Here is a 27621-nt window from a genome sequence, read left to right on the forward strand (position 1 = left end):
GCAGTGAGTTCCAGATTCCAACCACCCTCTGGGTGAAAAAGTTCCTCCTCAAATCCCCTCTAAATCTCCTGCCCCTTACCCTGAATCTATGCCCCCTTGTTATTGAGCCCCCTACTAAGGGGAAAAGTTCCTCTTTATCTACCCTATCTATGCCCCTCATCATTTTGTACACCTCAATCAGGTCCCCCCTCAGCCTTCTTTGCTCCAAGGAAAACAACCCCAGCCTGTTTAGTCTTTCTTCATAGCTGAGGCGCTCCATCCCAGGTAACATCCTGGTGAATCTTCTCTGCACCCTCTCCAAAGCAATCACATCCTTCCTATAGTGAGGCGACCAGAACTGCACACAGTACTCCAGCTGTGGCCTCACCAGCGTTTTGTACAGCTCCATCATAACCTCCCTGCTCTTATATTCTATGCCTCGGCTAATGAAGGCAAGTATCCCATATGCCTTTTTAACCACCTTATCTACCTGTTCCGCTGCCTTCAGGGATCTATGTACATGTACACCAAGGTCCCTCTGACCCTCTGTACTTCCTAGGGTCCTACCACTCATTGTGTATTCCCTTGCCTTATTTGTCCATCCAAAATGCATCACCTCGCACTTTTCAGGGTTAAATTCCATTTGCCACTTTTCCGCCCATCTGACCAACCCGTTTATATCGTCCTGTAGCCTGAGGCTTTCCTCCTCACAATTTACCACCCCACCAATTTTCGTGTCATCTGCGAACTTACTGATCATACCTTTTACATTCTCATCCAAATCATTTATGTAGATCACAAACAGCAAGGGACCCAGCACCGATCCCTGAGGTACCCCACTGGACACAGGCTTCCAGTCACAAAAGCAACCTTCGACCATCACCCTCTGCCTCCTGCCACTCAGCCAGTTTAGGATCCAACGCGCCAAGGCACCCTGGATCCCATGGGCTCTTACCTTCTTGACCAGTCTCCTATGCGGGACTTTGTCAAAAGCTTTGCTGAAGTCCATGTAAACCACATCCACAGCATTTCCCTCATCCACACACCTAGTCACCCCCTCGAAAAATTCAATCAGATTTGTCAGACATGATTTACCCTTGACAAAGCCATGCTGACTATCCCCGATTAATCCTTGCCTCTCCAAGTGGAGACTAATTTTGTCCCTCAGAATTTTTTCCAATAATTTCCCTACCACAGATGTTAGGCTCACTGGCCTGTAATTCCCTGGTTTATCCCTGCTACCCTTCTTGTATAATGGTACTACGTTAGCTGTTCTCCAGTCCTCTGGTACATCCCCTGTGGCCAGAGAGGTTCTGAAAATTTGTGTCAGAGCCCCTGCAATCTCCTCCTTTGCCTCATACAACAGCCTGGGATACATCTCGTCCGGGCCTGGGGATTTATCCACTTTTTGGCCTGCTAAAACCGCTAGTACCTCCTCCCTCTCGATGCTAATATGTTCAAGTATGTCACAGTCCCCTTGCCCGATTTCTATGTCTACATCGTCTTTCTCCATAGTGAACACAGATGCAAAAAATTCATTTAAAACCCCGCCTACATCATCTGGCTCTACACACAGATTGCCACTTTGGTCCCTAATGGGCCCTACCCTTTCCCTGGTTATCCTCTTGCCCTTAATATACTTATAAAACATCTTAGGATTTTCCTTTATTTTGCTCGCCAGTGTTATTTCATGGCCCCTCCTCGCCCTCCTAATTTCTTTTTTAAGTATGCCCCTGCACTTTTTACACTCCTCTAGGGCTTCCTCCGTCTTTAGTCTTTTGTAACTGCCAAAAGCCCCCCTTTTTTTCCTAATGCATTTTTGTACACTAAGTTCATGCCTTTTCAGTGATTTCAGTACTGAGTCTATTGACGAGGACTGCAACAACTCTGACAGCAACTTCTGGATTTCTGTGTATAACTGCGCGTGTGCGGACGCCAGAAGTTGCTGTTAGATTTACCCTGTAATAACGGCAAGCGCAGATAGCCTCTCCGTTGTTATTACAGCAAAGTCCGGGCCAATGATTAGCAAAGTGGGCCTCAGAACTTTGCTTGGACATGGTCAGTATCTGTGTCACATATGGGGAAATGTAGGCATTCTACTACTCTTATTGTATATGAGTATGCAGTGTATTTTTTTAAATATGTTTGTACCAATGCACAATGTGACAGGGCCAGTACCAATACCAAAGTGCTGCCCCTTCATGGTGAGTTTCTAATGTTGCCCATGCCATCACAGTGAGGCACAGAGTGGAGGCCAGGTGTTTCTTCATGGTGAAGGATAAAAACTGTACCCTAGGCCACTGTTTCACATGTCCTGGCTTCTGGATAGGTTGGTATTGGCGAGGACCTGTGAATAGAGGGTCTCCCTGCACTCTTGCTTAGAGAATGGTACATCGCATGAAAATGAAGGCCATACTACAGCACTAATCCTTCTATCCAGATATTCCTCTATGCTCTGGGAACTGCATGTATAAAAACATCACCATTTAATTAGACTTCAGGCTATTCCAGGGTATAGCTGTTCTGAACCTCAACTGAAACTAGAGTTAAATTTGCTGCTATGAAATTTAACAGTAGGTTTTACTTGAATTAGGATCTTTAGAAATTAGGTCATTTGAAATACTGCGCATCCTTATTTGAGCATGCTGTATCTTGGGACTATAGATTTGCCATGGCAACAATAAAATGTAACCGAGCGCAGTGTGACTATGATGTACCAGGGACTAAAGGACCCGCTCAACAGTAATAGGGAAGCTTTCTGATATTGTATAGTGTAGTGAATTATGGGTAGCTCAATTTATTAGTGATTACTAACGCTGCTTTTCATAAGTCTTTTTATTAGATGCGTTTGTGGTTTTGCAGTTATGGAGATAGGATGTCATAATGTAACATTACAGGAAATGGGCTTGTGCATGACTAGAATCTTAACGGCTTGCTAAAATGTACAGTAGGAAGCTGATAATCTAAACGTCACCTACTCAAACTGGCTGAACCTCACAGTATCCCCTATGCGTATAATTATTTAATGAAACTGCAAATCAGTTTCCATGCTGAATTAATATTTAATACAGTACAACATTTCAATTAATACAGTCAGTTATCTGAATTATTTATCTGTTCTGGGGTATTTCCTGAAATGAGAAAAATAGTGTCTTGCTGTATTCACATGCTATTAATTAACAAGTACAAAAAGTTATGTCTGTGGGCTATAACTATTGCTTTGTAATAGTATAAAGGTTTTCCTTTTAGCCTTAATAACTAAAGTAATAAAGGTTATATCTGTTTCACACATTGTTGCAGACCAATTAAATATATATTTTGGTTCTGTCTTCACAAAGGAGAACACAAATAACCTCCCAGAGATGTCGGGGAACATAGGGTCTGATGAAAGGGAGGAACTGAAAGAAATCAGTATTTGTAGGGAATGGTGTTAAGGAAATTGATGGGATTGAAGGCCGATAAATCCCCAGGGCCTGATAATCTACATCCTAGGGTACTTAAGGAAGTGGCCCTAGAAATAATGGATGCATTGCTGATCATCTTCCAACATTCGATCGAATCTGGAACAGTACCCATGGATTGGAGGATAGCTAATGTTGCCCCACTATTCAAAAAAGGTGGTAGAGAGAAAACGGGGAATTACAGACCGGTAAGCCTGACATCGATAGTGGGGAAAATGCTAGAGTCCATTATAAAAGATGTAATAGCAGAGCACTTGGAAAACAGTGACGGGATCGGACAAAGTCAACATGGATTTACAAAGGGTAAATCGTGCTTGACTACTGGAATTTTTTGAGGATGTAACTGGTAAAATAGATAAGGGAGAACCAGTGGATGTGGTGTATTTGGACTTTCAGAAGGCTTTCGATGAGGTCCCGCATAAGAGATTAGCGTGTAAAGTTAAGGCACATGGGATTGGGGGCAAGGTATTGACTTGGATAGAGAACTGGTTGGCAGACAGAAAGCAAAGAGTTGGAATAAACGGGTCTTTTTCCGAGTGGCAGGCAGCGACTAGTGGGGTACCGCAGGGATCGGTCCTAGGGCCCCAGCTATTCACAATATATATTAATGATCTAGACAAGGGAACTAGATGTAATGGCCCAGTAATTCCTCTCCCAACGCGTGAGTACGGACGGGGTACTCATGCGTGTGCCCGGAGGAATTGCCGGTTTTCAGCATGCACAGCGCATGCAGGGAAAACCGGCATTTCCTTTCCTCTGACCCAAGGGATTAAGAGGCTGAACGCGTGCACGCAAGAGTCTGCGCGTGCGACTTGGATTTCCTTTATTTTTAGAGAGTTGCGCATGTATAAAGGCCTCCGGTTTTTACGCATTGAAAAACCACACGTAAGTACTTGGTTTTACAGGTAAGTGGTCTATTAATACAATTTATAAAAACATTTTCCACAGGTTTATTATTTTTAAAGAATTTACAGTAAGGTAAGTTTAGTTTTAGCCCCGATTTTTTAATATTTTTTTCAAATTTTAAAATTGTTTAAAAGTTTTTTTTACAGTTATTTATGGTTCATTTAAGTAGTGCAATGTTTTTTTAAATTTTCTTTCAAGTTTAAGTAGTGTTTTGGGGCCAGGAGTTTTCATGAGTTTGACAGCTCTTACTATCAAACTCATGAATGAACTTTTGCAACCTTCCATTGGCTGCCCTGTGCTCATGTGATCCCAGCCGGCTCATCGCACTAAGTACGCCGCTGGGTCATGCACGCACAGCGCGGCAGGACCTCAAGCGGGCCAGTGAGAGGAAATGCAATGTGGGCCACGATTCAAATGTCAGCGCGCCGGGTAAGTGCACATCGGGGGCTTGCACGCGCGGCAAGCTCCCGATCCTAATTTCAGGGCCAATATCTCCAAATTTGCAGACGACACAAAGCTGGGTGGGCGTGTGTGCTGTGAGGAGGATGCCGAGAAACTCCAGGATGATTTGGACAGGTTGGGTGATTGGGCAGAAGCATGGCAGATGCAATATAACGTGGATAAATGTGAGGTTATCCGCTTTGGTAGCAAAAACAGGAAGGCAGATTATTATCTGAATGGCAATAGATTGGGAGAGGGGGAAGTGCAACGAGACCTGGGTGTCCTTGTGCACCAGTCGCTGAAGGTAAGCATGCAGGTGCAGCAGGCGGTTAAGAAGGCAAATGGTATGTTGGCCTTCGTAGTGAGAGGGTTTGAGTACAGGAACAAGGATGTCTTGCTGCAGTTGTACAAGGCCTTGGTGAGACCACACCTTGAGTATTGTGTGCAGTTTTGGTCGCCTTATCTGAGGAAGGATGTTCTTGCCATGGAAGGAGTTCAGCGATGATTCACCAGGCTGATACCTGGGATGGCAGGAATAATGTATGAGGAGAGATTGGATCGATTGGGCTTGTATAGGAAACTTTCGATTTACCGGCACCTAAATAACCGGAAATCTTGGTTAACCGGCAAAATTCAGGAGTAGGTTCAGGTAAGTTTTACTTCATATTACTTGCCTTCCTCGATCTGTTGCTGTGCAATTGGGTGTGGCTGCAGCTGTTGCTAAGCTACAGAGACGCTTGGAACTTGTGGCCATTGTTCTGCACCTGTTGCTAAGCAACATGGTTTGTTGCTTTATACGGAGCTCTCAGCTCTCCGTATCTTTTACTATAGCGCTCGGTGATCCGGAATTTTTGATGAACCGGCACCCTGTCGGTGCCGGATAAAAAAAAGTTTCCTGTACTCACTGGAGTTTAGAAAAATGAGAGGGGATCTCATCGAAACTTATAAAATTCCAACAGGACTAGACAGACTAGATGCAGGAAGGATGTTCCCGATGGCGGGGAAGTCCAGAACCAGGGGTCACAGTCTAAGGATAAGGGGTAGGCCATTTAGGACAGAAATGAGGAGGAATTTCTTCACCCAGAGAGTGGTGAACCTGTGGAATTCTCTACCACAGAAGGCAGTAGAGGCCAATTCATTAAATATATTCAAGAAGGAGTTGGATATATTTCTCAAGGCTAAAGGGATCAAGGGGTATGGGGAGAAAGCAGGGACCGGGTACTGAATTTGGATGATCAGCCATGATCGCATTGAATGGCAGAGCAGGCTTGAGGGGCCAAATGGCCTACTCCTGCTCCTATCTTCTATGTTTCTATAGGTCAGTTCTGAACAATGTGTAGCATCAAAATTTCAGTCAATATTTGTTTAATTTTACCCTTTGCTTTTTTTCCCCCCTCAAAAAATATGAAATCTTCATATAGACCAGGAAGGTGAGGGGTTTGATTCCCAGTCTGTGCTGAGTTTGCAGATTTCTGCAACTGATTCCTGGGATGGCAGGACTGTCGTATGAGGAGAGATTGGGTCGACTAGGCCTGTATTCACTAGAGTTTAGAAGAATGAGAGGGGATCTCATTGAAACGTATAAAATTCTGACAGGGCTAGGCAGACGGATGCAGGGAGGATGTTTCCCCTGGCTGGGGGGTCTAGAACGAGGGGTCACAGTCTCAGGATACGGGGTAGGACATTTAGGACTGAGATGAGGAGAAATGTCTTCACTCAGAGGGTGGTGAATCTGTGGAATTCTCTACCACAGAAGGCTGTGGAGGCCAAGTCACTGAATATATTTAAGAAGGAGATAGATTTCTAGACATAAAAGGCATCAAAGGGTATGGGGAGAGAGCAGGAATATGGTATTGAGAGGATCAGCCATAATCATATTGAATGGTGGAGCAGGCTCGAAGGGCCGAATGGCCTACACCTCCTATTTTTCTATGTTGAAGGCACTACAATTAGTCTTGAGTCCTGCTGGGTTAGAGAAGGGAAAATCAGCCATGATTCCACTTCTGCTCTCTATCCAGTGACCCCTGCTGTAATGTCCCAGTAAGAACACCAACTGAGGACAGGATTCTGCTAGGTTGTGATGTTCTTCATGTCAAGTAGCCTGCCAATGCTCACTATGAAGGCTCACATGAGTTTAAGGGACTTGGGTGAGATACGAGCCATATCCCAGTAAAAGAGTCCTTGCCTGCAGGAGGAGAGAAAAAAGGTGCAATCTTTTACCATTATTCAGTGAGGGCTAAAACAGACTGTATCTGGGGCATAAGATGTGGGCGGCCCTGGCAAGGCTGCATTTATTGTCCATTCTTACAGTTCACGGTAGACTTTTTGCCACTGATGTTGCCTACCAGCCTATAGTGAAAATACATTATGGCAGCTGAGCGGTGTGGTTACTGGTTAACTGACTAGCCACACATAGAAATACATTGAAACGCAACATGGAAATGGGCCATTTGGCCCAACCAGTTCATGCTGGTATTTACCCTCCAAATAGTTCTAATCATATTTACCCACTCTGGTCCCATATCCCCTGAACCCCTTTTTCTTTCATCCATCCATCCAATCTAATCTTGAATGTTGGCATAGTTTCTTCATCGACCACTAACCCTGGAAATGAATTCCACATACTCCCAACTCTCTGTGTAAGGACGTTTCTCCTGACCTCTGTTCTAAATCACTTGGGACTTAGTTACCAACATGTGATGTGATGGTTGTTACTAGTTTTCCTAATCTCCTGCTAGTGTTCTATTTGCACCATCATGCAAATAATGAGAAATATCAGCACATTTGTGGTCATTTGTTTTTCTATGCATAAATAAGGAATTAGTTATTTGGACTGGTTATTCCTGAATTGTTTAGATTGTCGCTATATTCAGTTCATATTAAACACATTGTGCAACAGTGCTGGGGGCTATAGCAGCAGTAAACTATTTTATAATTAAAAAAATAATAGTTTCAATGCATCAACATCAATTCACTCCACTGTTTCTATTAATGTGCTGGTATAAATCAAGTGCCTTGATAAGGGTTTGGTTTTGTAGAAAATAGTTTTAAAAGAAAACCCACAAAGGCTTTCCAATCTGTTATATTTAGCATGAAGGTACAGGGGGTAATTATTACCTGCTAACCTCAAACTGTAGAATTACAGTTAACACTATTGAGTATGACGTGTTCAGACTGAATGGACAAATGGAATTTTTGTTGTCCTGAGGGTAATGGGCATAATTTGTGTTTTTGCTTTCCTTATTCTAAAGTTTGTAATACATTTTGGGGAACTTTGATTTCAAGACAAAGCACCCAACAGAAAATCTGCTTCTCATAAGCTATACCAGTCCTTGTTCTCAAACAGTTAAAATAAGTTGGGGGTGGGGGCATTTAGTTGGTATTATGAGATTATTAACTGTCCCTTATACTGGAGTGAGTGCAACACTTCTTTAAAAGTTTTAAAGCAAAGCTAATTTAACTAAAACCCTCAGGAGAATGTAAAGCTGCCAATCTGAAAACTAATTATTACAAAACAAGCAATACATGTGCTCTGCTATATCACCAGGCAACTGCAGATTACATAGAATTTACACCACAGAAACAGGCCATTTGGCCCAACTGGTCCGTGCCGGTGTTTATGCTCCACCCGAGCCTCCTCCCGCTGCACTTCATCTCACCCTATCGGCATAACCTTCTATTCCTTTCTCCCTCATGTATGTATCGAGCTTCCCCTTTAATGCATCTATGCTATTTGCCTCAACTACTCCCTGTGGTAGCGAGTTCCACATTCTAACCACTCAGGTTTATATAGTCAAGTGTTTTCTACTGGAATTTATACAAATATTGCCTGGAGATTACAAACAAAAGCAGCAACTACCTTACTTCTCACTGTCATATTCCATTTGTGTGAAACTAATTCTGTGAAATCTTTGCTGTATAATTAAATAAAAACAATTTAAAGTATTGTACTGTTTTGCATTTGATACCACTATATTCTTACATTGCATAAGTTGCAAAACTTTGACTTTCTAGGACAGCAAACACATATCCTGCTCAGTGTCCCCAGAGTCAAATAAACACTTTTTTTGATTCATATATGTGGTACTTCATCATGAGCAGTTCCTAATTTGCACCGTCCGGGATCCCTGCGCTCCTCCAATTCTGGCCTCTGGAGCCTTCCCGATTTACTTTGTTCCGCTATTGGCGGCCGTGCCTTCAGCTGCCGGAGCCCTAAGCTCTGGGATTCCCTCCCTAAACCCCTCTCTCCTCCTTTTAAGACGCTCAATAAAACTACCACTTTGACCAAGCTTTTGGTCACTTGTCCTAATTTCTCCTTATGTGGCTCGGTGTCAAATTTTGTTTAACGCTCCTGTGAAGCGCCTTGGGACGTTTTACTACGTTAAAGGCGTTATAAAGAAAGACTTGCATTTATATAGCGCTTTTCACGTCCTCAGGACGTCCCAAAGCGTTTTATAGCCGATGAAGTACTTTTGAAGTGTAGTCAGTATTGCAATGTAGGAAACGTTGTAATGTATAAATACAAGTTGTTAGTTGCACTACACTAAAGGTTGTCACAATTCATTTAGCTTATTTAATAAAGAATATAGCAGTAAATATTAAACCGGAGTAGCATTGAACACTATGACTAGAATTTTCATTACCTTTCCAGGTAAGCAATATGACTCCATCTACAAATATGATCAAGAACATAATTTAAAAAGTACATTAATTGGAATGTTATTGGTGCTTTAGTCACAAATCTATAGACTTTTGTATCAGTAACTGGTACAAACAAAAGATGTGTGTGTATAGTAATACATAAACTTAAGCAGATTTTAAATGTAATTGTAAAGGGGTGGATTTACAATCTTATGCAAGTTCAGCAGAAGAGCTGCAGAATCCCTGACAGTGTAGGTGGCGCTTTACAATGTGTTTCTGGGATTTCTGCAGCTCTTCTGTTGAAGTTAACAATGAGTAAGTGAGAGACCCTCTGCAGAAATTCACCCTAAAGTCTCAGTCATCTTCAGGGACTGAAAGCAAATTGAACCAGTGTAATGAGCTTGCAGAGAACATAAAAACTGACTGTAAAAGCTTTTATAGATATGTGAAGAGAAAAAGATTGGTGAAGTCAAGCGTAGGTCCCTTGCAGTCAGAATCGGGGGAATTTATAATGGGGAACAAAGAAATGGCAGACCAACTAAATACATATTTTGGTTCTGTCTTCACAAAGGAGGACACAAATAACCTCCCAGAGATGCCGGGGAACATAGGGTCTGATGAAAGGGTGGAACTGAAAGAACTCAGTACTTGTAGGGAAATGGTGTTAGGAAAATTGATGGGACTGAAGGCCGATAAATCCCCAGGGCCTGATAATCTACATCCCAGGGTACTTAAGGAAGTGGCCCTAGAAATAGTAGATGCATTGCTGGTCATCTTCCAGAACTCGATAGACTCTGGAACGGTACCCATGGATTGGCGGGTAGCTAATGTTACCCCACTATTCAAAAAAGGTGGTAGAGAAAAGGCGGGGAATTATAGACCGGTAAGCTTGACATCAGTAGTGGGGAAAATGCTAGAGTCCATTATAAAAGATGTAATAGCAGAGCACTTGGAAAGCAGTGACTGGATCGGACAAAGTCAACATGGATTTACAAAAGATAAATCATGCTTGACTAATCTACTGGAATTTTTTGAGGATGTAACTGGTAAAATAGATAAGGGAGAACCAGTGGATGTGGTGTATTTGGACTTTCAGAAGGCTTTCGATAAGGTCCCGCATAAGAGATTAGCGTGCAAAATTAAGGCACATGGGATTGGGGGCAAGGTATTGACTTGGATAGAGAACTGGTTGGCGGACAGAAAGCAAAGAGTTGGAATAAACGGGTCGTTTTCCGAGTGGCAGGCAGTGACTAGTGGGGTACCGCAAGGATCGGTCCTAGGACCCCAGCTGTTCACAATATATATTGATGATCTGGACGAGGGAATTGGATGTAATATCTCCAAATTTGCAGATGACACAAAGCTGGGAGGGGAGGGTATGCTGTGAGGAGGATGTCGTGAAACTCCAGCACGATTTGGACAGGTTGGGTGATTGGGCAGAAACATGGCAAATGCACTATAATGTGGATAAATGTGAGGTTATCCACTTTGGTGGCAAAAACAGTAAGGCAGATTATTATTTGAATGGTAATAGATTGGGAGAAGGGGAAGTGCAAAGAGACCTGGGTGTTCTTGTGCAGCAGTCGCTGAAGGTAAGCATGCAGGTGCAGCAGGCGGTTAAGAAGGCAAATGGTATGTTGGCCTTCGTAGCAAGAGGGTTCGAGTACAAGAACAAGGATGTCTTGCTGCAGTTGTACAGGGCCTTGGTGAGACCACACCTTGAGTATTGTGTGCAGTTTTGGTCGCCTTACCTGAGGAAGGACGTTCTTGCCATGGAAGGAGTGCAGCGAAGATTCACCAGGCTGATACCTGGGATGGCAGGAATGACGTATGAGGAGAGATTGTGTCGATTGGGCTTATACTCACTGGAGTTTAGAAGATTGAGAGGGGATCTCATCGAAACCTATAAAATTCTGTCAGGCCTGGACAGACTAGATACAGGAAGGATGTTTCTGATGGCAGGGGAGTCCAGAACCAGTGGTCATAGTCTAAGGATAAGGGGTAAGCCATTTAGGACTGAAATGAGGAGGAATTTCTTCACCCACAGTGGTGAACCTGTGGAATTCTCTGCCACAGAGGGCGGTGGAGGCCAATTCATTAAGTATATTCAAGAAAGAGTTGGATATATTTCTTAAGGCTAAAGGGATCAAGGGATATGGGCAGGGACCAGGTACTGAATTTGGATGATCAGCCATGATCGTATTGAATGGCGGAGCAGGCTCGAAGGGCCGAATGGCCTACTCCTGCTCGTATCTTCTATGTATCTATGAGAATTAAATTATTACGGTTGATGACTTGATGTAATGTGTAACTAGACAATCACAGTATACGGTGAGAAAAACCTGACCAAACACACAAATTTATTTAAATGGTATGTGTCATTTTTATAGGAAGTCACACAACACCAGGTTATAGTCCAACAGTTTTATTTGAAATCACAAGCTTTTGGAGCGTTGCTCCTTCGTCAAATGACTTCTTACATTTGTCTACCCCAGTCCAACACCGGCATCTCCACACTTTATTTGAAATCACAAGCTTTTGGAGCGTTGCTCCTTCGTCAAATGACTTCTTACATTTGTCTACCCCAGTCCAACACCGGCATCTCCACACCATCATTTTTATAGTGCAGATCAACTCACTGCAATTACTGTTGAGTTGGAAGGCAACAAGCTAAGAAATGACCAGTGAAAAATGTATTTCCCTCAGCAGCCAGGGTAGCACCTGGTAGATCCCTTCAGGAATTTCTGAATTAACATTTACCAGTACCGTTTCAAGTAGAACAGAATCTCCATCAATCTGTTAACTGATGTAATCAATTTGTTTTCCATGCAGTCAAGTAATCAGCTGCAGCAATGACAGACATGGTTCCTGAGGTGCGTGAATCCCGTGGCCATGCAGGGAAATTAAAAAAGTGAGGGAGGGGGGTGGGGAGAAAGGCCTGTGAAGTACCTCACAATGGTTTCAATTGGGTGCCCTGCCGCTGCAGGTCCGGTGGACTTCGCAATGACAGACGCGCCTGGGGGAAAGACGCGTGGGAACGAGCTGACAGAGGAGGAGGAGACAACTTTCGCCACCGATCTCGCCCGCTACCACCCTCGGGAAATTCAGCCCGATGAGACGGTTATGACCATGGAGGTGAAGTGATGAGATTCTCTGGCTGATGAGCATCAATTCAGTCCTCAAAATGGCGCTGTCCCGCTCCGCTTCGCCGCCACCGACATATGACCAACCCACCCGGCACCGCACGCTGACCGGCGGCTGATTGGACGGATGAGGAAGTCGCGTCTGATTGGGCGGCTGAGGAGGGTGTCTGATTGGGCGGCTGAGGAGAGCGTCTGATTGGGCGGCTGAGGAGAGTGTCTGATTGGGCGGCTGAGGAGAGCGTCTGATTGGGCGGCTGAGGAGAGCGTCCTGCCCGTCAGTTGGCGCGCGAAAGGAAAGCGCATGCGCGCGTCCCCGGGGGTTTGGGGGAGGGGGAAGAGGCGGCTTGCAAACAAAGGCGGGGAAGACGGCCGTCGGCGGAGCGGAAGCCTTCACCACCGGGCGGCGCGACAGAATCCCTCTCACTTGGCGGCATGACGGACAAAGAAGGTAACCGATGGGATCGGGGGTGGGTATGCACACGACCCCGCGCACGCTTCTCCATCTTCGATGGTTATTTACAAACCGGAGCGGCGGACATGTTGAGGAGCGGCGCGGCCGCGGCCTTGTTCCTGGCGCCAGCGCCCTGCCGGCAGCGCGCGCTGCGGGGGCTGCTTTTTTTTCCGGCAAGTTTTTAATTTGCGCCGCTCTCCGGCACCGGTGCATTGGGAAGGACGCTGCACTTTACAGCCCCGGCTTGTGCATCAGGATTACTTTGATTCCCCCGCTTGCATTTTATTCTTAAACATTTGTGCAGCCGTCGCCTGCCCCGGGTTTTCGGCCTTAAACCGGCGTCCAGTTCCCCCGGGCGGCCGCAGCTCTGCGCCCTGTACCGGCTCCCCGCCACCTCCACATGCTGCACTGGGCAGGTTGGGTCTCACTGGGCAGCGCTTTGGTCCCACACACATCGAACAGCTTCTGGAAATGGGAGGGGATCAGGCTGAAGTTCCGGAAACCACGGCCTCCTTTCAACTGGGTCCTGGGCTATTGCAGCGCTCTGGTTGGTTTAGAATCGTATGTTATTGACTACAGCCTGATAGCTCACTGATTACACATTTTAAAAACAATATGCTCTAGTTGGTGCAACCTTATTTTATATCTTGGCCACCCCCCATGGGCAATGATTTTTTTTCAACAGTGTATCAGAATGTGCTTTTTAAATTTGTATTTTGTCTCTTGGTTTACGATTTGACTTTTTTTTCCTTCAATATGTGGAAGTCTTGGTTTAGCAGATTGGGAAATGGGCACAAATTTGCCTTCTGCTAATCTGGCCCAATGTGTCAGTGATCCAGTGTCTTGCACCACCAGATTGGCTAATTAAAAGTATAGTTTAATAATTTGATAAGTCACAATTTAAAGTTCTGCAGCCTATTTTAGTAGAATAGTATTTGAATGCCTTTATTACTGTATATTTAAAACAAGATTTAAATGCAGGTAGCTGTGTTGCTGATTTTTATTTTATTTTCATTTTGTATTGTGCTTAGTGCAAAAAAAATACAGATTAACTTGTATGAAAATTTAGAAATAATTTTTTGTCTCTCCACTTGTAACCCCCAGTCCTTGTCTTCCTCCTCAGTTGGGAGAGTGGGATATTGCTATCAGTGTCCCTCTGTTCAAACTATCAGCAAATGCACTTGAGAAATGTGGAAAGGAACACTATCCCAGCCAGCTTTCTCGTTTCCTCATTGTCCCAGATGATTTAGCTGAGACCGATAAACTCACCCGGTTTCCCTCCCCATCCCCATTCTCCCCAAAAAAGCAAGCCTGAGCATGAATATTGGTCTTGAATGACAGTCAAATTCTTGTGCTCCAGCTGTAGATACTGGGCCTTAGCAACACTATATTTTAAGGGGATGTGAGAAAAGAATCAATTACAATGCAAATATATAATGTATGCAAGGTACTCTGTCCTGTATTTTATGTAAATTTGTATCCCTGTAAACTGCATGTACTATTGTCAGAATGTTCAGATTATTTTTCTTTAATTTTGCACCTCTAGCATCAGATGCCCATTATGATGTTACACCTGTGACGTCACACACCCACTGTTCTTCATTACTGACGGCCGCCTCACCTGTGCAGTCCACTCATCTCGACACGACGCCAGCCATTTGTCATGAATGGAAACGAGGAAAAAAAAGTACCTTGTATATATTATACAAAATAACGGATGGTCAGGAGATGAATTAGAGACGTGCATGGGAGACACCATTAAATTTTGGCCTTGTATATCCACTTGTGGCTATAACACGAAGTGCCCATATTAGCCCCAATCCAACCAAAGCCCAAATACACATCTGTAATTCACCTCATGCCATTGATTATTTGTTTTTAACGTTGTAAAACGTGCAGTAAATGTACTTAAATGCTTTTCAATGTGTAAATTGTACTATGTTATACATCTCCCCTTAAAATTAAGTGTTATTTTGTAAATTTGTTGTATGGCCCTCTCCAATTTGACTTGCGTAAGTGATGCATGAGCAAGGATAGTAGGTTTTCTTTAGATACACTGTTTGCAGAAACACTTACTTCTGGGTTACAAGTGTTGCATAAGTCCTTTATCCTTCAGATAGGTTCATTTAAGCTAGAGACAGTAATATGTCTGATATTACTGACAAAACATTAATCCTAAACACCCATACAGAGTAGTGCACATTAGGTTTAAGCCTAACACTCAAGTGCATGGCTTTTAATGAGGAATCGTGAAGGTGGCTTCTTCAAGCTTGTTCACGCTACTGGGTCTCGAAGGTAGCAAGAGGTCGGTCTTTCTAGTATAGTAAAATCATGACATCTCTACCATTTTCTTTATGGTCTACTTCCTGCTGGATGCAACACTCTGATGTTTATGACCACCCAGTTGTTCGCAAACTGCCAAACAGATGAGACGCCCCATGCCTTTTCACACCATATTGTTACTATTATTGCTTTTCCCGAGCCATAGCTTTGTTGTAAACAACCTTTGATGCATGCTCTTATAGCAACATATTGCCATTTATATTGCAGCAATCTCTGCCCTTGCATTACCCCTCCTGTGATTGAAAAAAATCTGTGTTTTAAAAGCTTGCATGTTTCAGTCTTAATTCTTCGTGCTCAATATTTATCCACCTAGTTTTTTTATTTATGTCTGTCTTTACAGTGCAATGTCCTTGGTCCTGAAATTCACCCTTCTCTAATGTTATCAGCATCATTTGAGGGCAAAAGACAGGCTTTTCAAGAACATGATTTAAACCAACTCTGTCCATGTTACTGTTTTGTCTTTGTTTTTACATTACTTTTGTTTCTAACATTGCTGGACAACAAGGTTGCGGGTTCAAGCTCCACACCGCATAATCTAGGATGACACTGAATTGCAGTATTGAGGAAGCGCTGCTTTGGAGTGACTGTCCTTTAGAGAAGAGATTAAACTGAGGCCCAGTCAGGCTGCTTGAGTGGATTGGATCCCATGGTGGTGGTTAAATAAGAGCAGAGAAAGAGGAGTCGACCATTCAGCCCCTCGAACCTTTTCTGCCATTCAGTTAGATCATGGCTGATCGGTATCTTAACTCTATCTACCTGCCTTTGTACCGTAACCCTTCATACCCTTGCCTAACAACAATCTTACCAATCTCGGTTTTGAAATTTTCAGTTGACCCCCCCCCCCCAGCCTCAACAGCTTTTTGGGGGTTAGAGTTCCAGATTTCCACTACCCTTTGTGTGAAGAAGTGCTTCCTGACATCACCCCTGACTGGCCTAGCTCAAATTTTAAGTCTATGCCCCCTTATTCTGAACTCCCCTACCAGAGGAAATAGTTTCTATCTACCCTAATGTGGTAAACCACGTTCACTATCGTTAGCACTGTTCACCACTGTTCGTTATAACTGTATCACTGACCACTATTGTATCACGGTACGAGGTCGCCTCTTGCCACACTGCTATACCTGGGATGACCACTGCCGACTCCGCCTTGGCTCCACCCACCAGGCCAGGTATAAAGGTGAGCGACTGGCTGGTATTCCTCCTGCTTGGATCGGATCACCCACGAGAGTGGGCTGTTATTTAGTCAATAAAAACCTTTAGTCACCTTCGTAACTCTTCGCCTTTTATTGGAGGAATTGATAGGTATATCAATTTTATTGACTAAATTTAATGATGTCCGACAACGAGTCACAACCGGCGGAGGAGCCACCAGCGCAGCTCCCAGGAGCACAGCCACACCAGCCAGCTTGGCTGCGAGCCCTCAGACCGCCGTACCTGGACCTGAACCCACGAGCAGCAAACTCAGCCGCAGACTTTAAACACTGGCTGGTCTGCTTCGAATCATACCTGAGAGAATCCAGCGTCCCTCAGGCATCCAAACTAAGTGTCCTGCAGGCACAACTGAGCCCGAGAGTATACACTCTCATCGAGGACATGACTACCTACGAGACCGCCATCAACCTGCTGAAACAGAAGTACCGGACCCCGGTAAACTACATGTACGCTAGGCACCTCCTAAGATCACGGCCGCAACAGCCAGGAGAATCAGTAGCCGAATTCTCACAGGCGCTATATGCACTCGCCAGGAACTGTGACTTTAAATCGGTGTCGGCAGCCGAAAATACTGAAGATAATATCCGCGACGCATTCCTGAAAGGCCTACGGTCCGAGTACTCACGGCAAAGACTGCTGGAAGCTAAAGACCTCAGCATGGAAAAAGCTGAAGCCCTCGCTATCTCCCTGGAAGTGGCCCACCAAGATCAGGAAGCATTCACCAGGTACTGCTCGCGACCCTGGGACTCGGGCCCGACCCCTACCACAGCACCCTTCCCAGCGCCGCCCCCGGGACCTACCTCTGCGTCGGCGTCCCGGACCCGACCGGCCCCGCCACCCCCGGCACCGGCCCCGACATCGGGCATCCGCGATCGGGCCGCCGGCTGTTTTTTTTGTGGCCAGGAGAAGCACCCGAGGTCGCGCTGCCCAGCCAAGAACTCCATATGTAGAACCTGCCTGAAGAAAGGCCACTTCTCCAAGGCCTGCAGGAGCGGATCCTCAGAGGCCAGCAGTGCCGCATGCGAACTATGGGGGCGGCCATCTTCGTTTAGGGCAACTGAGGCCAGCATCCCCACACATGAGTCATGGGGGCGGCCATCTTTGTTTAGGGCAACTGAGGCCAGCATCCCCACACATGAGTCATGGGGGCGGCCATCTTTGATTAAGGCAACCGACCCCAATAGTGCCTCATGGGGCCCTACCTCGTGGGAGACGCCATTTTACTCACCACGCCCGACCGCCTCGCCCGCAGATGACAACGACTCGCTCAGCTACACACTAGCTTCCGTCACCCTGGACCAAGCCCGCCCGCACCATCTGTCCAAGTCAATGATGGACATCAAAGTGAACGGCCACGCCACGACCTGCCTGTTCGACAGCGGAAGCACGGAGAGCTTCATCCACCCAGACACGGTGAGCCACTACTCCCTCTCTGTCCTACCAACGCGCAGCCGAATCTCGATGGCATCGAGGTCCCACGCCACGGACATCAGCGGCTACTGTGTCGTGACCCTGTCGGTTAAGGGCACGGAGTATAAAAACTTTAAACTCCTCGTCCTCCCCCATCTCTGCGCTGCCGTCCTACTAGGGCTGGACTTCCAATCCCACCTCCAAAGCGTAACCCTAGCATACGGTGGACCCCTCCCCCCACTCACAGTCAACAACCAGCAAACGTTAAACCGCCCACCGCGTAACACCTGCAGCCTCTCCACCCTCAAGGTCCCGCCACCCTCTCTGTTTGCTAACCTTACCCCTGACTGCAAACCCGTCGCTACCAAAAGCAGGCGGTATAGCGCCGGGGACAGAGCCTTCATTAGCTCTGAGGTGCGGCGCCTCCTGAAAGAGGGCATTATCGAGGGGAGCAGCAGCCCCTGGCGTGCCCAGGTCGTAGTCGTAAAGACCGGCGATAAAAACCGCCTGGTCATCGACTACAGCCAGACCATAAACAGATATACCCAGCTGGACGCATACCCCCTCCCCCGCATATCTGACATGGTCAATCAGATTGCACAGTATAAAGTATTCTCGACCATCGACCTGAAGTCGGCCTACCACCAACTCCCTATCCACCCTGAGGACCGCCAGTATACCGCCTTCGAGGCGAATGGGCGCCTATACCACTTCCTTAGGGTCCCCTTCGGTGTCACTAATGGGGTCTCGGTCTTCCAAAGGGAGATGGACCAGATGGTTGACCAGAACGAACTGCAGGCTACATTCCCCTACCTAGATAACGTCACTATCTGCGGCCGCGACCAGCAGGAACATGACGCGAATCTGGAGAAATTCCTCCGTACGGCCCAACGGCTGAACCTCACCTACAATAAGGAGAAATGCGTGTTTAACACCACGCGCCTTGCCATCCTCGGCTGCGTAGTGGAGAACGGAATCATCGGCCCCGACCCAGAAAGAATGCGCCCCCTCATGGAGCTACCCCTCCCCCACTGCCCTAAAGCACTTAGGAGAACCCTGGGGTTTTTCGCCTACTATGCCCAATGGGTACCCAATTACGCGGACAAAGCCAGACCCCTCCTGAAAGCCACTTCCTTCCCCCTCACGGAGGAGGCGTGCACGGCCTTCTCCCTCATTAAGGGAGACATAGCCAAGGCCACGATGCACGCAGTGGACGAGTCCATCCCCTTTCAGGTGGAGAGCGACGCCTCCGACTTCGCCTTAGCCGCCACCCTAAACCAGGAGGGGAGGCCAGTGGCCTTCTTCTCAAGGACCCTACAGGGCCCCGAGATCCGACATTCGTCGGTCGAGAAAGAGGCCCAGGCGATCGTGGAGGCAGTACGGCGCTGGAGGCACTACCTGGCAGGCAAACGATTTACCCTCCTCACCGACCAGCGTTCGGTGGCTTTCATGTTTAATAACAAGCTGAAGGGCAAAATCAAGAATGACAAGATTTTGAGATGGAGAATCGAGCTCTCCACCTACGATTATGAGATCTTGTACCGGCCAGGCAAGCTGAACGAATCCCCTGATGCCCTTTCACGAATGACATGCGCCAGCGCGCATATCGATAGGCTTCAGACCCTCCACGACCAGCTCTGCCACCCCGGAGTCACCAGACTCTACCATTTCATTAAGGCCCGCAACCTGACCTACTCCATCGAGGAGGTCAGGACCATGACCAGGAACTGCCAGACCTGTGCGGAGTGCAAACCGCACTTCTATAGGCCGGACCGAGCAAGCCTGATCAAGGCCACCCGCCCCTTCGAGCGCCTGAGCATCGACTTTAAGGGGCCCCTCCCGTCCTCTGACCGTAATGTGTACTTCCTCAACATCGTTGATGAGTACTCCCGTTTCCCCTTTGCCTTCCCCTGCCCCGACATGACCAGTAGCACGGTCATTAAGTGCCTGAATGCCCTCTTCGCCTTGTTCGGGTTCCCGAACTATATACACAGCGACCGGGGCTCCTCCTTCATGAGTGAGGAACTCCGGCAATACCTCCTAGAGAGAGGTATTGCAGCAAGCAGGACCACCAGCTACAACCCCAGAGGTAACGGTCAGGTGGAAAGAGAGAACGCGACGGTATGGAAGGCCGTCCTCTTAGCCTTAAAGTCTAAGGGCCTCCCAACCTCCCGCTGGCAAGAAGTCCTCCCGACAGCGCTGCACTCCATCCGGTCATTACTTTGCACGGCCACTAACACCACCCCCCATGAACGAATGTTCGTTTTCCCCAGGAAGTCGACTACGGGAACCACTCTACCAACCTGGCTGACCGCCCCGGGGCCGGTCTGGCTGCGGAAACACGTGAGGACCCATAAAACGGACCCCCTGGTCGAGAGGGTGAACCTCCTGCACGCCAACCCCCAGTACGCCTACGTGGCGTACCCAGACGGGCGGGAGGACACTGTCTCCCTACGAGACCTCGCACCCTCAGCCGATCCGGAAACACCGCCACCACCCCCCCCAACCTCAGTCCAGGTAGACGGCATGCCGGAACCCCACGAGCCCTCGCCGACCACGCAAACACCAGCATCAACACCGGATAAGGCACCAGCACCGGATAAGGCAACACCACCGCTGCGGCGATCGGAGAGGCTTACGAAGCCTCCGGACAGACTGACCTACCAGAATTGGTAGTACACTTCACCCCGCCGGACTTAATTCTAAACAAGGGGTGAATGTGGTAAACCACGTTCACTATCGTTAGCACTGTTCACCACTGTTCGTTATAACTGTATCACTGACCACTATTGTATCACGGTACGAGGTCGCCTCTTGCCACACTGCTATACCTGGGATGACCACTGCCGACTCCGCCTTGGCTCCACCCACCAGGCCAGGTATAAAGGTGAGCGACTGGCTGGTATTCCTCCTGCTTGGATCGGATCACCCACGAGAGTGGGCTGTTATTTAGTCAATAAAAACCTTTAGTCACCTTCGTAACTCTTCGCCTTTTATTGGAGGAATTGATAGGTATATCACCTATCGACTCCTTTTAATCATAAATACCTCAATTAGATCACCCCTTAATGTTCTGTACTGTAGGGAATACAAACCTAGTCTTTGTAACCTGACCTCATAATTGAACCCTTTTAGCCCCGGTATCCTTCTGGTGAATCTGCGCTGCTCCTCCAATATATCCGATGAGACCAGAACTGAACGCAGTACTCTAACTGGGGTCCAACCAGAGCTTACTGTGACTGTAACGTAACGCCCTGTCCCCTTGAGCTAAAGGCCAGCATTCCATTAGCTTTTTAAATTATTTGTTGTACCTGCCCACTAGCTTTTAGTGATTTCTGTATGTGGACCCCTAAATCTTTCTGCTCCTCCACAGTCCCTAGCTTCTCGCCATTTAGAAAGTGCTCTGATCTATCTTGGGTCCAACGTGGATGACCTCACGCTTGCCCACATTGAACTCCATCTGCCACAGTTTTGCCCATTCATTTAATCTATCAATGTTCCTTTGCAGCTTTCTGCTACCACCTACGCTATTTTACTGTGCCACTTGTCAGCAAACTTGAATATATGGCAGTCTATTCCTTCATCTAAGTCATTTATAAATATAGTGAAAAGCTGAGGCCCCAGTACAGATCCCTGGGGAACACCACTAGTCGCATCCTATCAATTGGACAACGTACCGATTATCCCTACTCTCTGTCTCCTACCTGCTAACCAATTCCCTATCCATGGCAATAGGTTGCCTCCAATTCTACGCGCTCTCATTTTTGTTCACCATCTCTTATGTGAAACCTTATTGGGTGCCTTCTGGAAGTCTATATAAATAACACCCCTTAACTGCCACATTAGTTACCTTCTCAAAAAATTCAACTAGGTTTGTTGGTCATGACTTGCCCGTTACAAATCCATGCTGGCGCGCTCTGCCAGGGAGTGTTGTGCTGAAAGTTCATCCCTCGAGCAACGCTGCCAGAAAAAAACGTTCAATTAAGTGGTCGTTCACCTCATTACTGTTGTGGGATCTTGCTGTTTGCAACCTGGCTGCCATGTCTGCCTGCATAACAAGTCACTGCACTTTAAAGTAATCCATTTTATGTGAAGCATTTTGAGAGGTTCCTGAGACACGATAAGCTGCTGTATAAGAGTGTCTCTTTATTGACTAGCAAAACTAGCTCCAAAAAACCAATTGGTAGCTGTCCAGTTACTAGCAATCTTCCCTTTAAGCTGCGCTGCCACACAATGTTTCAGGGAACCTGCGCAGCCGGCTTTTCAATGTAAAAACCGCACATGCGCAGTGTCTTGAGTGGCCTTTAAAGGGGCTGCGCAGGGCCAAAAAAATTATAGGGAACATTGGTTACTAGCTAGCACAACTATAACAAATTATGTCACACTATTTCTGAAATTATTCAGTGTTCCTTTATGACTGAATATTTTTTGAATTCATTAGGATGGAAACATAATTGTCTTTTGCTGATACTAGCTTGAGAGAAGGTTCCAACTTTTAAACATTGACATTTATTATTTGTTTCTTCCTGGCATCCACTTTTTTTAATATATAAAAACCCTACCTGAGATGTTGGGTGGGTGACTTGCACAACAGACCTCTGCCACATTTCTGGGGGGGGGGGGAGGTGTTGAAACCGGTCCAGTTTTTAAAAAACATTTCATTCCTCTGGCTGACGACATTTTCTGTTCACTCTTTCCCCTGTTGCGTTGACCAACATCAAAAACACATCATGAGTTTGTACCCAGGCTCTACCCAAGTTGCATTCTAAGTCATTTGGTCAGTAAACCTCTTTGAATGCTGTTATGTAGTTTATTAGTGACTGTTTTATGGCATATTGGAGATTTGTAGTTAATCTACAGTGTGTTAATCTAATAATAGGCATGCAAAGTAGTAATGTGATTAGAAATGTTAGCTTCCTCTTTTAATCACAAATAAAAAATAAAAAAAATCCTACTGGTTGATAGGAAATAAATTTTGGCCCAGTGGCAAAATAGGAATGACCTAACATAAGTAATTCTGTTTTTGTGTTGCACTTTTGTCTGCTGCTAATGACTAATTGTGCATTTACAGCAGCCTTTGATGATGCTGTGGAAGAACGTGTCATTAATGAAGAGTACAAGATCTGGAAGAAAAATACTCCCTTCTTGTATGACCTGGTTATGACTCATGCTCTGGAATGGCCAAGTCTGACTGCCCAGTGGTTACCTGATGTTTCTAGGTAGGGATGTGGCTTAAAGTAAGAAGGATAATTGCAGTGAATATCAGTATTAAGCATTGTCCACTAAACAAGGATATCTGCAGTAAGTGTGTATTTAGATTCCATTTTGCGACAAAAGGATATGGTAACGTCTGTACAGAAGGTGCCTCGTTTTTCTTTGTGACTTGCATAGTAATAGTTTCAGTAAGGAGAAAGCTTTTGGTCCATCTAGCCCACCTATCCACTGTATTCTCTTGGTGTATTTTTAATCACCCTAAATCCCAATTGTTGACGAGAACCTGTCTAATTCCTTCTTAAAACACATTAAGGTTTCTTGTTCCACCACCTGCGATGGTAATCTGTCCCACATGCTACTCTTTTAGTTAAAGTTCCTCCTACATTTCCTATCTTTTTTTGTTGTCCTCAATTTGTAAATATGACCCCCTGTGCTTAAATTCTGTATATGGCAGAAAAGCTTGCTTGGATCCAATTTGTCCAAACGCATCGTATTAAACACTTCTATCAAATCCCTTCTCTGTCTTCACTTTTCAAGAGAGGAAAAAACCCAGGATAGTCAATCTTTTCTCGTAGGACATGCCTTTAAGTTCTGGGATTAACAGTAGCCCTTTTGACCAGTAAACCTTTTTGAATGCTATTATGTAGTTTATTAGTGACTGTTCCACTGTACCCTGTCCAATAACTCGTATCCTTTTTGAAATAGGGAGACCAAAACAGCATGCCGAACTCCAGATGTGGTTTCGATAGGTCCAAATACAATTTTTTAAATGACCTGGATTTTATATTCTACCCCTTGCTATGCATTCCAATATTCTGTTTGCTTTTTTAACAGCTTGGAAACGTGAAACGTGCAGATGATTTCTGTCATGCTCTGATACCTCAAGTACATTCCCATTAGGTAGATAATAATCCACATCAACCGTATCTCTGCAAAATCTTAGAACCTTACATTTCCCTGTGTTAAATTTTATCTGCCATTTCTTTGCCCACTGAGCTTGTCAAGATCCTTTTGAATTGTGTGCATTGATTGTCATCATCTGCCACTGCTCCCAATTTAGTATTATCTGCAAGTTTCGATACTTTTTGGACATAATTCCTTCCTCTAAATCATTTATAAAAAATTATAAACATCAGCCCCAAAACTGAAACTTGTGGCCCTGCTGCCAAGCAGATACCTGCCCATGCACTACTACTAGTTATCAACTAACCAACCATTTGCTAATTCATTTTGCAGAGAAGGTTAATGCATTCCCATCTATCCCTTGTATAGTAGCCTATTCCGTGGGACAGTATCAAACACCTTCCTGAAATCCAGTCAGATAACATACACTATCTACTAGGCCTGTCATCACAAAGAAATTCAATAAATCAGTCAAGCACGACATCCCACTCCTCAAACCATGTTGATTGTCGCGGTTAAGCTCATGCCCCTCAAGATCCCTCATAATACTTTCAAACACCTTCCCAACAGTGGAAGTAAGGCTTGCAGGTCTATCATTTGATGGTTCATCTATCTTTTTTTGAAGATGGGAGTCACATTTGCTATTTGGTTTTAACCAACTGCTTCAGAACCCTAGAATGAAAGTAATTAAAGCCAGGAGCCTTATCTACCTTGAGCTTCAACAATCACCCTTGTGATTTTTAAAAAAAGTCTACATTCACCTTTAAATTGCTCCCCCAATTCTGGCATTTCTCACCTCACTACTTTTATGACTACTCAGTACTTCAAGAATTTCTCTATCTTCCATGCCACTTCCACATTGTCATTTTTTTAGTGGCCAAACTCCTCTGTGCACTCTGTTTACTCCAGCTATGTTTTCCTTGTGACCCTGCTTTAGAGTCCTTATCCGTTTCTTGTCATTCAACAGTCGTATCTTTATAGAAATGTTCCTTTCCTGAACACTTACATTTTTTACATGCTTTCTCTTACTCTCTCATGCCTTTCACAACTTTTAGTATGCCAAACTGGTCTTACTGGTTTCACCAGAATGATACCAGAGCTAAAAGGGTTAAATTATGAGGGCAGGTTACATAAACTGGCTTGTATTTCCTTGAGTATAGAACATTAAGAGGTGATCTAATTAAAGTGTTTTAAGATAATTAAAGGATTTGATAGGGTAGAAGAGAGAAAGGATGTGAAGGCCCTTGCGAGGGTGCAGAGGAGATTTACCAGAATGGTTCCGGGGATGGGGGATCTTAGTTACAAGGACAGGTTGGAGAAGCTGGATTTGTTTTCATTGAGCAAAGGAGGTTGAGGGGTGATTTGATAGAGGTGTACAAGATTGACTGGTTTGGATAGGCTAGACAGAGAAAGGCTGTTCCACTAGTTGATGGTACAAGGACTAGGGGACACAGATTTAAGGTTTTGGGCAAGAGATACAGGGGGGGATGTGAGGGAAAACTTTTTTTACGCAGCGAGTGGTGAGGACCTGGAATTGCTGCCGACGGAAGTGGTGGAAGCGGAGACACTCAATGTTTTCAAGAGGAGACTGGATAGGCACTTGAGGGAAATAAACTTGCAGGGCTAAGGGGATAGAGCGGGGGAATGGGACTGACTGGATTGCTCTGCAGTGAGCTGGCACCGCCTCAATGGGCCAAATGGCCTCCTGTGCCATTATGACTCTGACACTATTTCCTCTGGTGGGTGAGTCCAGAACAAGTGGGTATAACCTTAAAGTTAGAACTAGGCTGTTCAGGGGTGATATCCGGAAACACTTCTTCACACAAGGGTAGTGGAATTCTAGAAATCTCTAAGGGTTACAGAATCAAGGTGGGTAGATGGGGTTGAGATACAGTCAGCCATGGTCTCATTGAATGGCGGAAGAGGCTCCGGGTGCTGAATGGCCTCTTCCTGTTCCTATATTACTCTATCTATTATTATATTTCAGGGATAAATTCCTTTTCCTGCTTGAAAACCATCTCTAATACTATTCTATTTTCCTTCCAGCATTTCTTCCAGTTTTACCATTCCCATGCATTCTCTCATACCCTTAAAACCAGCTTGTTTAAAAATGTAGCTTTTGTTGGTTTCATGGTGCTGTCTTTTCCTGCGAGGGTGAGTAAGTGCATTCTGTACTCAGACCCACTCATACTCACCTGGAAAGAGCAGAATCTGGCAGGGAAGTTGGTTTCTGTTTATCTTTTTTTCTCCGACAACTCGAGATGCTACCATACCCTGAGGCAAACCTGACTCTTTCGCAGCACCAGTTCTCCTGTTGGCTATTATGACATTTTTAAGGCATTCAGTTTTATATATTTAGTAGCACAGTATGATGTTGGATGCAGCAAAACTGGTTCAAAGTGAGCAGTGATGGTGCAGGTCCATTTTGCAATGTGTTTTTTTTAATAGGTTTATTTTTTTGCAGACAAAAGAATGTATGACTGGATAATCTAGTAATGTAATATTTAATGATCCGCAGACCTGAGGGGAAGGACTACAGTGTTCACAGGTTGGTGCTGGGAACACATACATCTGATGAACAAAACCATTTGGTCATTGCCAGTGTTCAACTACCAAACGATGATGCGCAGTTTGATGCTTCACATTATGATAGTGAGAAGGGAGGTAAGACAGTTTTTTCCTCAAACCGCGTAGTGTTTTGTGGCTTGCATAGGTAGACTAGCAAAATATTGTTCAGGTTTGTAACATTGGGAGTGCGTACCTACACAATCCTGGAACTAGGCTCTTTAACAGAATAAGATAATGTGGGTACCCACTTGTTTTAAAAGTTTGCAGAGGTGTGATTCCCACAAATTCATTTTTTTTTAAATAAAAAGATTGCCCAAAGGTTTTCAGCTAATGAATATAGCCAAAACCCATGTCGTCTTCCTACTTGATGCATATAATGTACAGGACTTTTTTTTAAAGTTCGTGTCTCCGTCTCTTTTCTATTTCCCCCCCCCCCCCCCCCCCCAAAATATCCTTTGTCATGTTTGGGGTATGGTTTCACATGCTGGCACTTCACTTACTAAGTGGCCATTCAAATGTAAGTCTGCACATGGCAATTTCAGTTGAGCCTGATCTTGTGTCCACAAACATGCACTGGATAACGGAGATTACTTGACAGCATTGGGATATAAACCAAGCATCAAGCCTGAGGCTTTCCTGATTTATGTGTCTCAGTACCATGTGTGCTTTCAAGAGAGGGTGTGGGGGAAACAACTTGCAAACAAATGGAAAGTCATGACCTGCTAACTACAGCCCAGCAGAAACTTCCCCATTTCCCTCCACTTCAGGGTGCTGTTCAAAACCCTGAAGAGATGTTGTATTGTTTGTAAAACTATTTTGCGTAAATACCGCAGTTCCTGATTAATTATCTGATTTTGAACTTCCAAGACATCTTAATGGTAAAAATAAATTTTGCAAAGACTCAAAGATGGCAACTGTCTTTAATTTAATAACTGTTAAGCAGATTGTC

The 27621-nt window shown here is 45.3% G+C and overlaps 1 protein-coding gene across 2 annotated transcripts in view; it reads left to right on the top strand.

Moving 5' to 3' along the window:
* The first annotated feature begins 12875 nt into the window (after positions 1-12875).
* Positions 12876-27621, top strand: part of LOC147103380 (histone-binding protein RBBP4) — a 39591-nt gene continuing 24845 nt past the window's right edge. The window contains exons 1-4 of one of the 2 annotated variants that reach the window (XM_085962934.1): positions 12878-13019; positions 14569-14709; positions 23059-23206; positions 26623-26768. In XM_085962934.1, the coding sequence (XP_085819060.1) occupies positions 13004-13019; positions 14569-14709; positions 23059-23206; positions 26623-26768 (451 nt within the window). In that variant the 5' untranslated portion in view covers positions 12878-13003. Of the gene's footprint in view, positions 13020-14568; positions 14710-23058; positions 23207-26622; positions 26769-27621 lie in introns of both variants that reach the window. The other variant, XM_085962933.1, reaches the window with a different exon arrangement.

Source organism: Somniosus microcephalus, chromosome 20 (assembly GCF_052327205.1).
Source record: "Somniosus microcephalus isolate GS21.2 chromosome 20, FLI_Smic_1.0, whole genome shotgun sequence".
NCBI classification, from domain to species: Eukaryota; Metazoa; Chordata; class Chondrichthyes; order Squaliformes; family Somniosidae; genus Somniosus; species Somniosus microcephalus.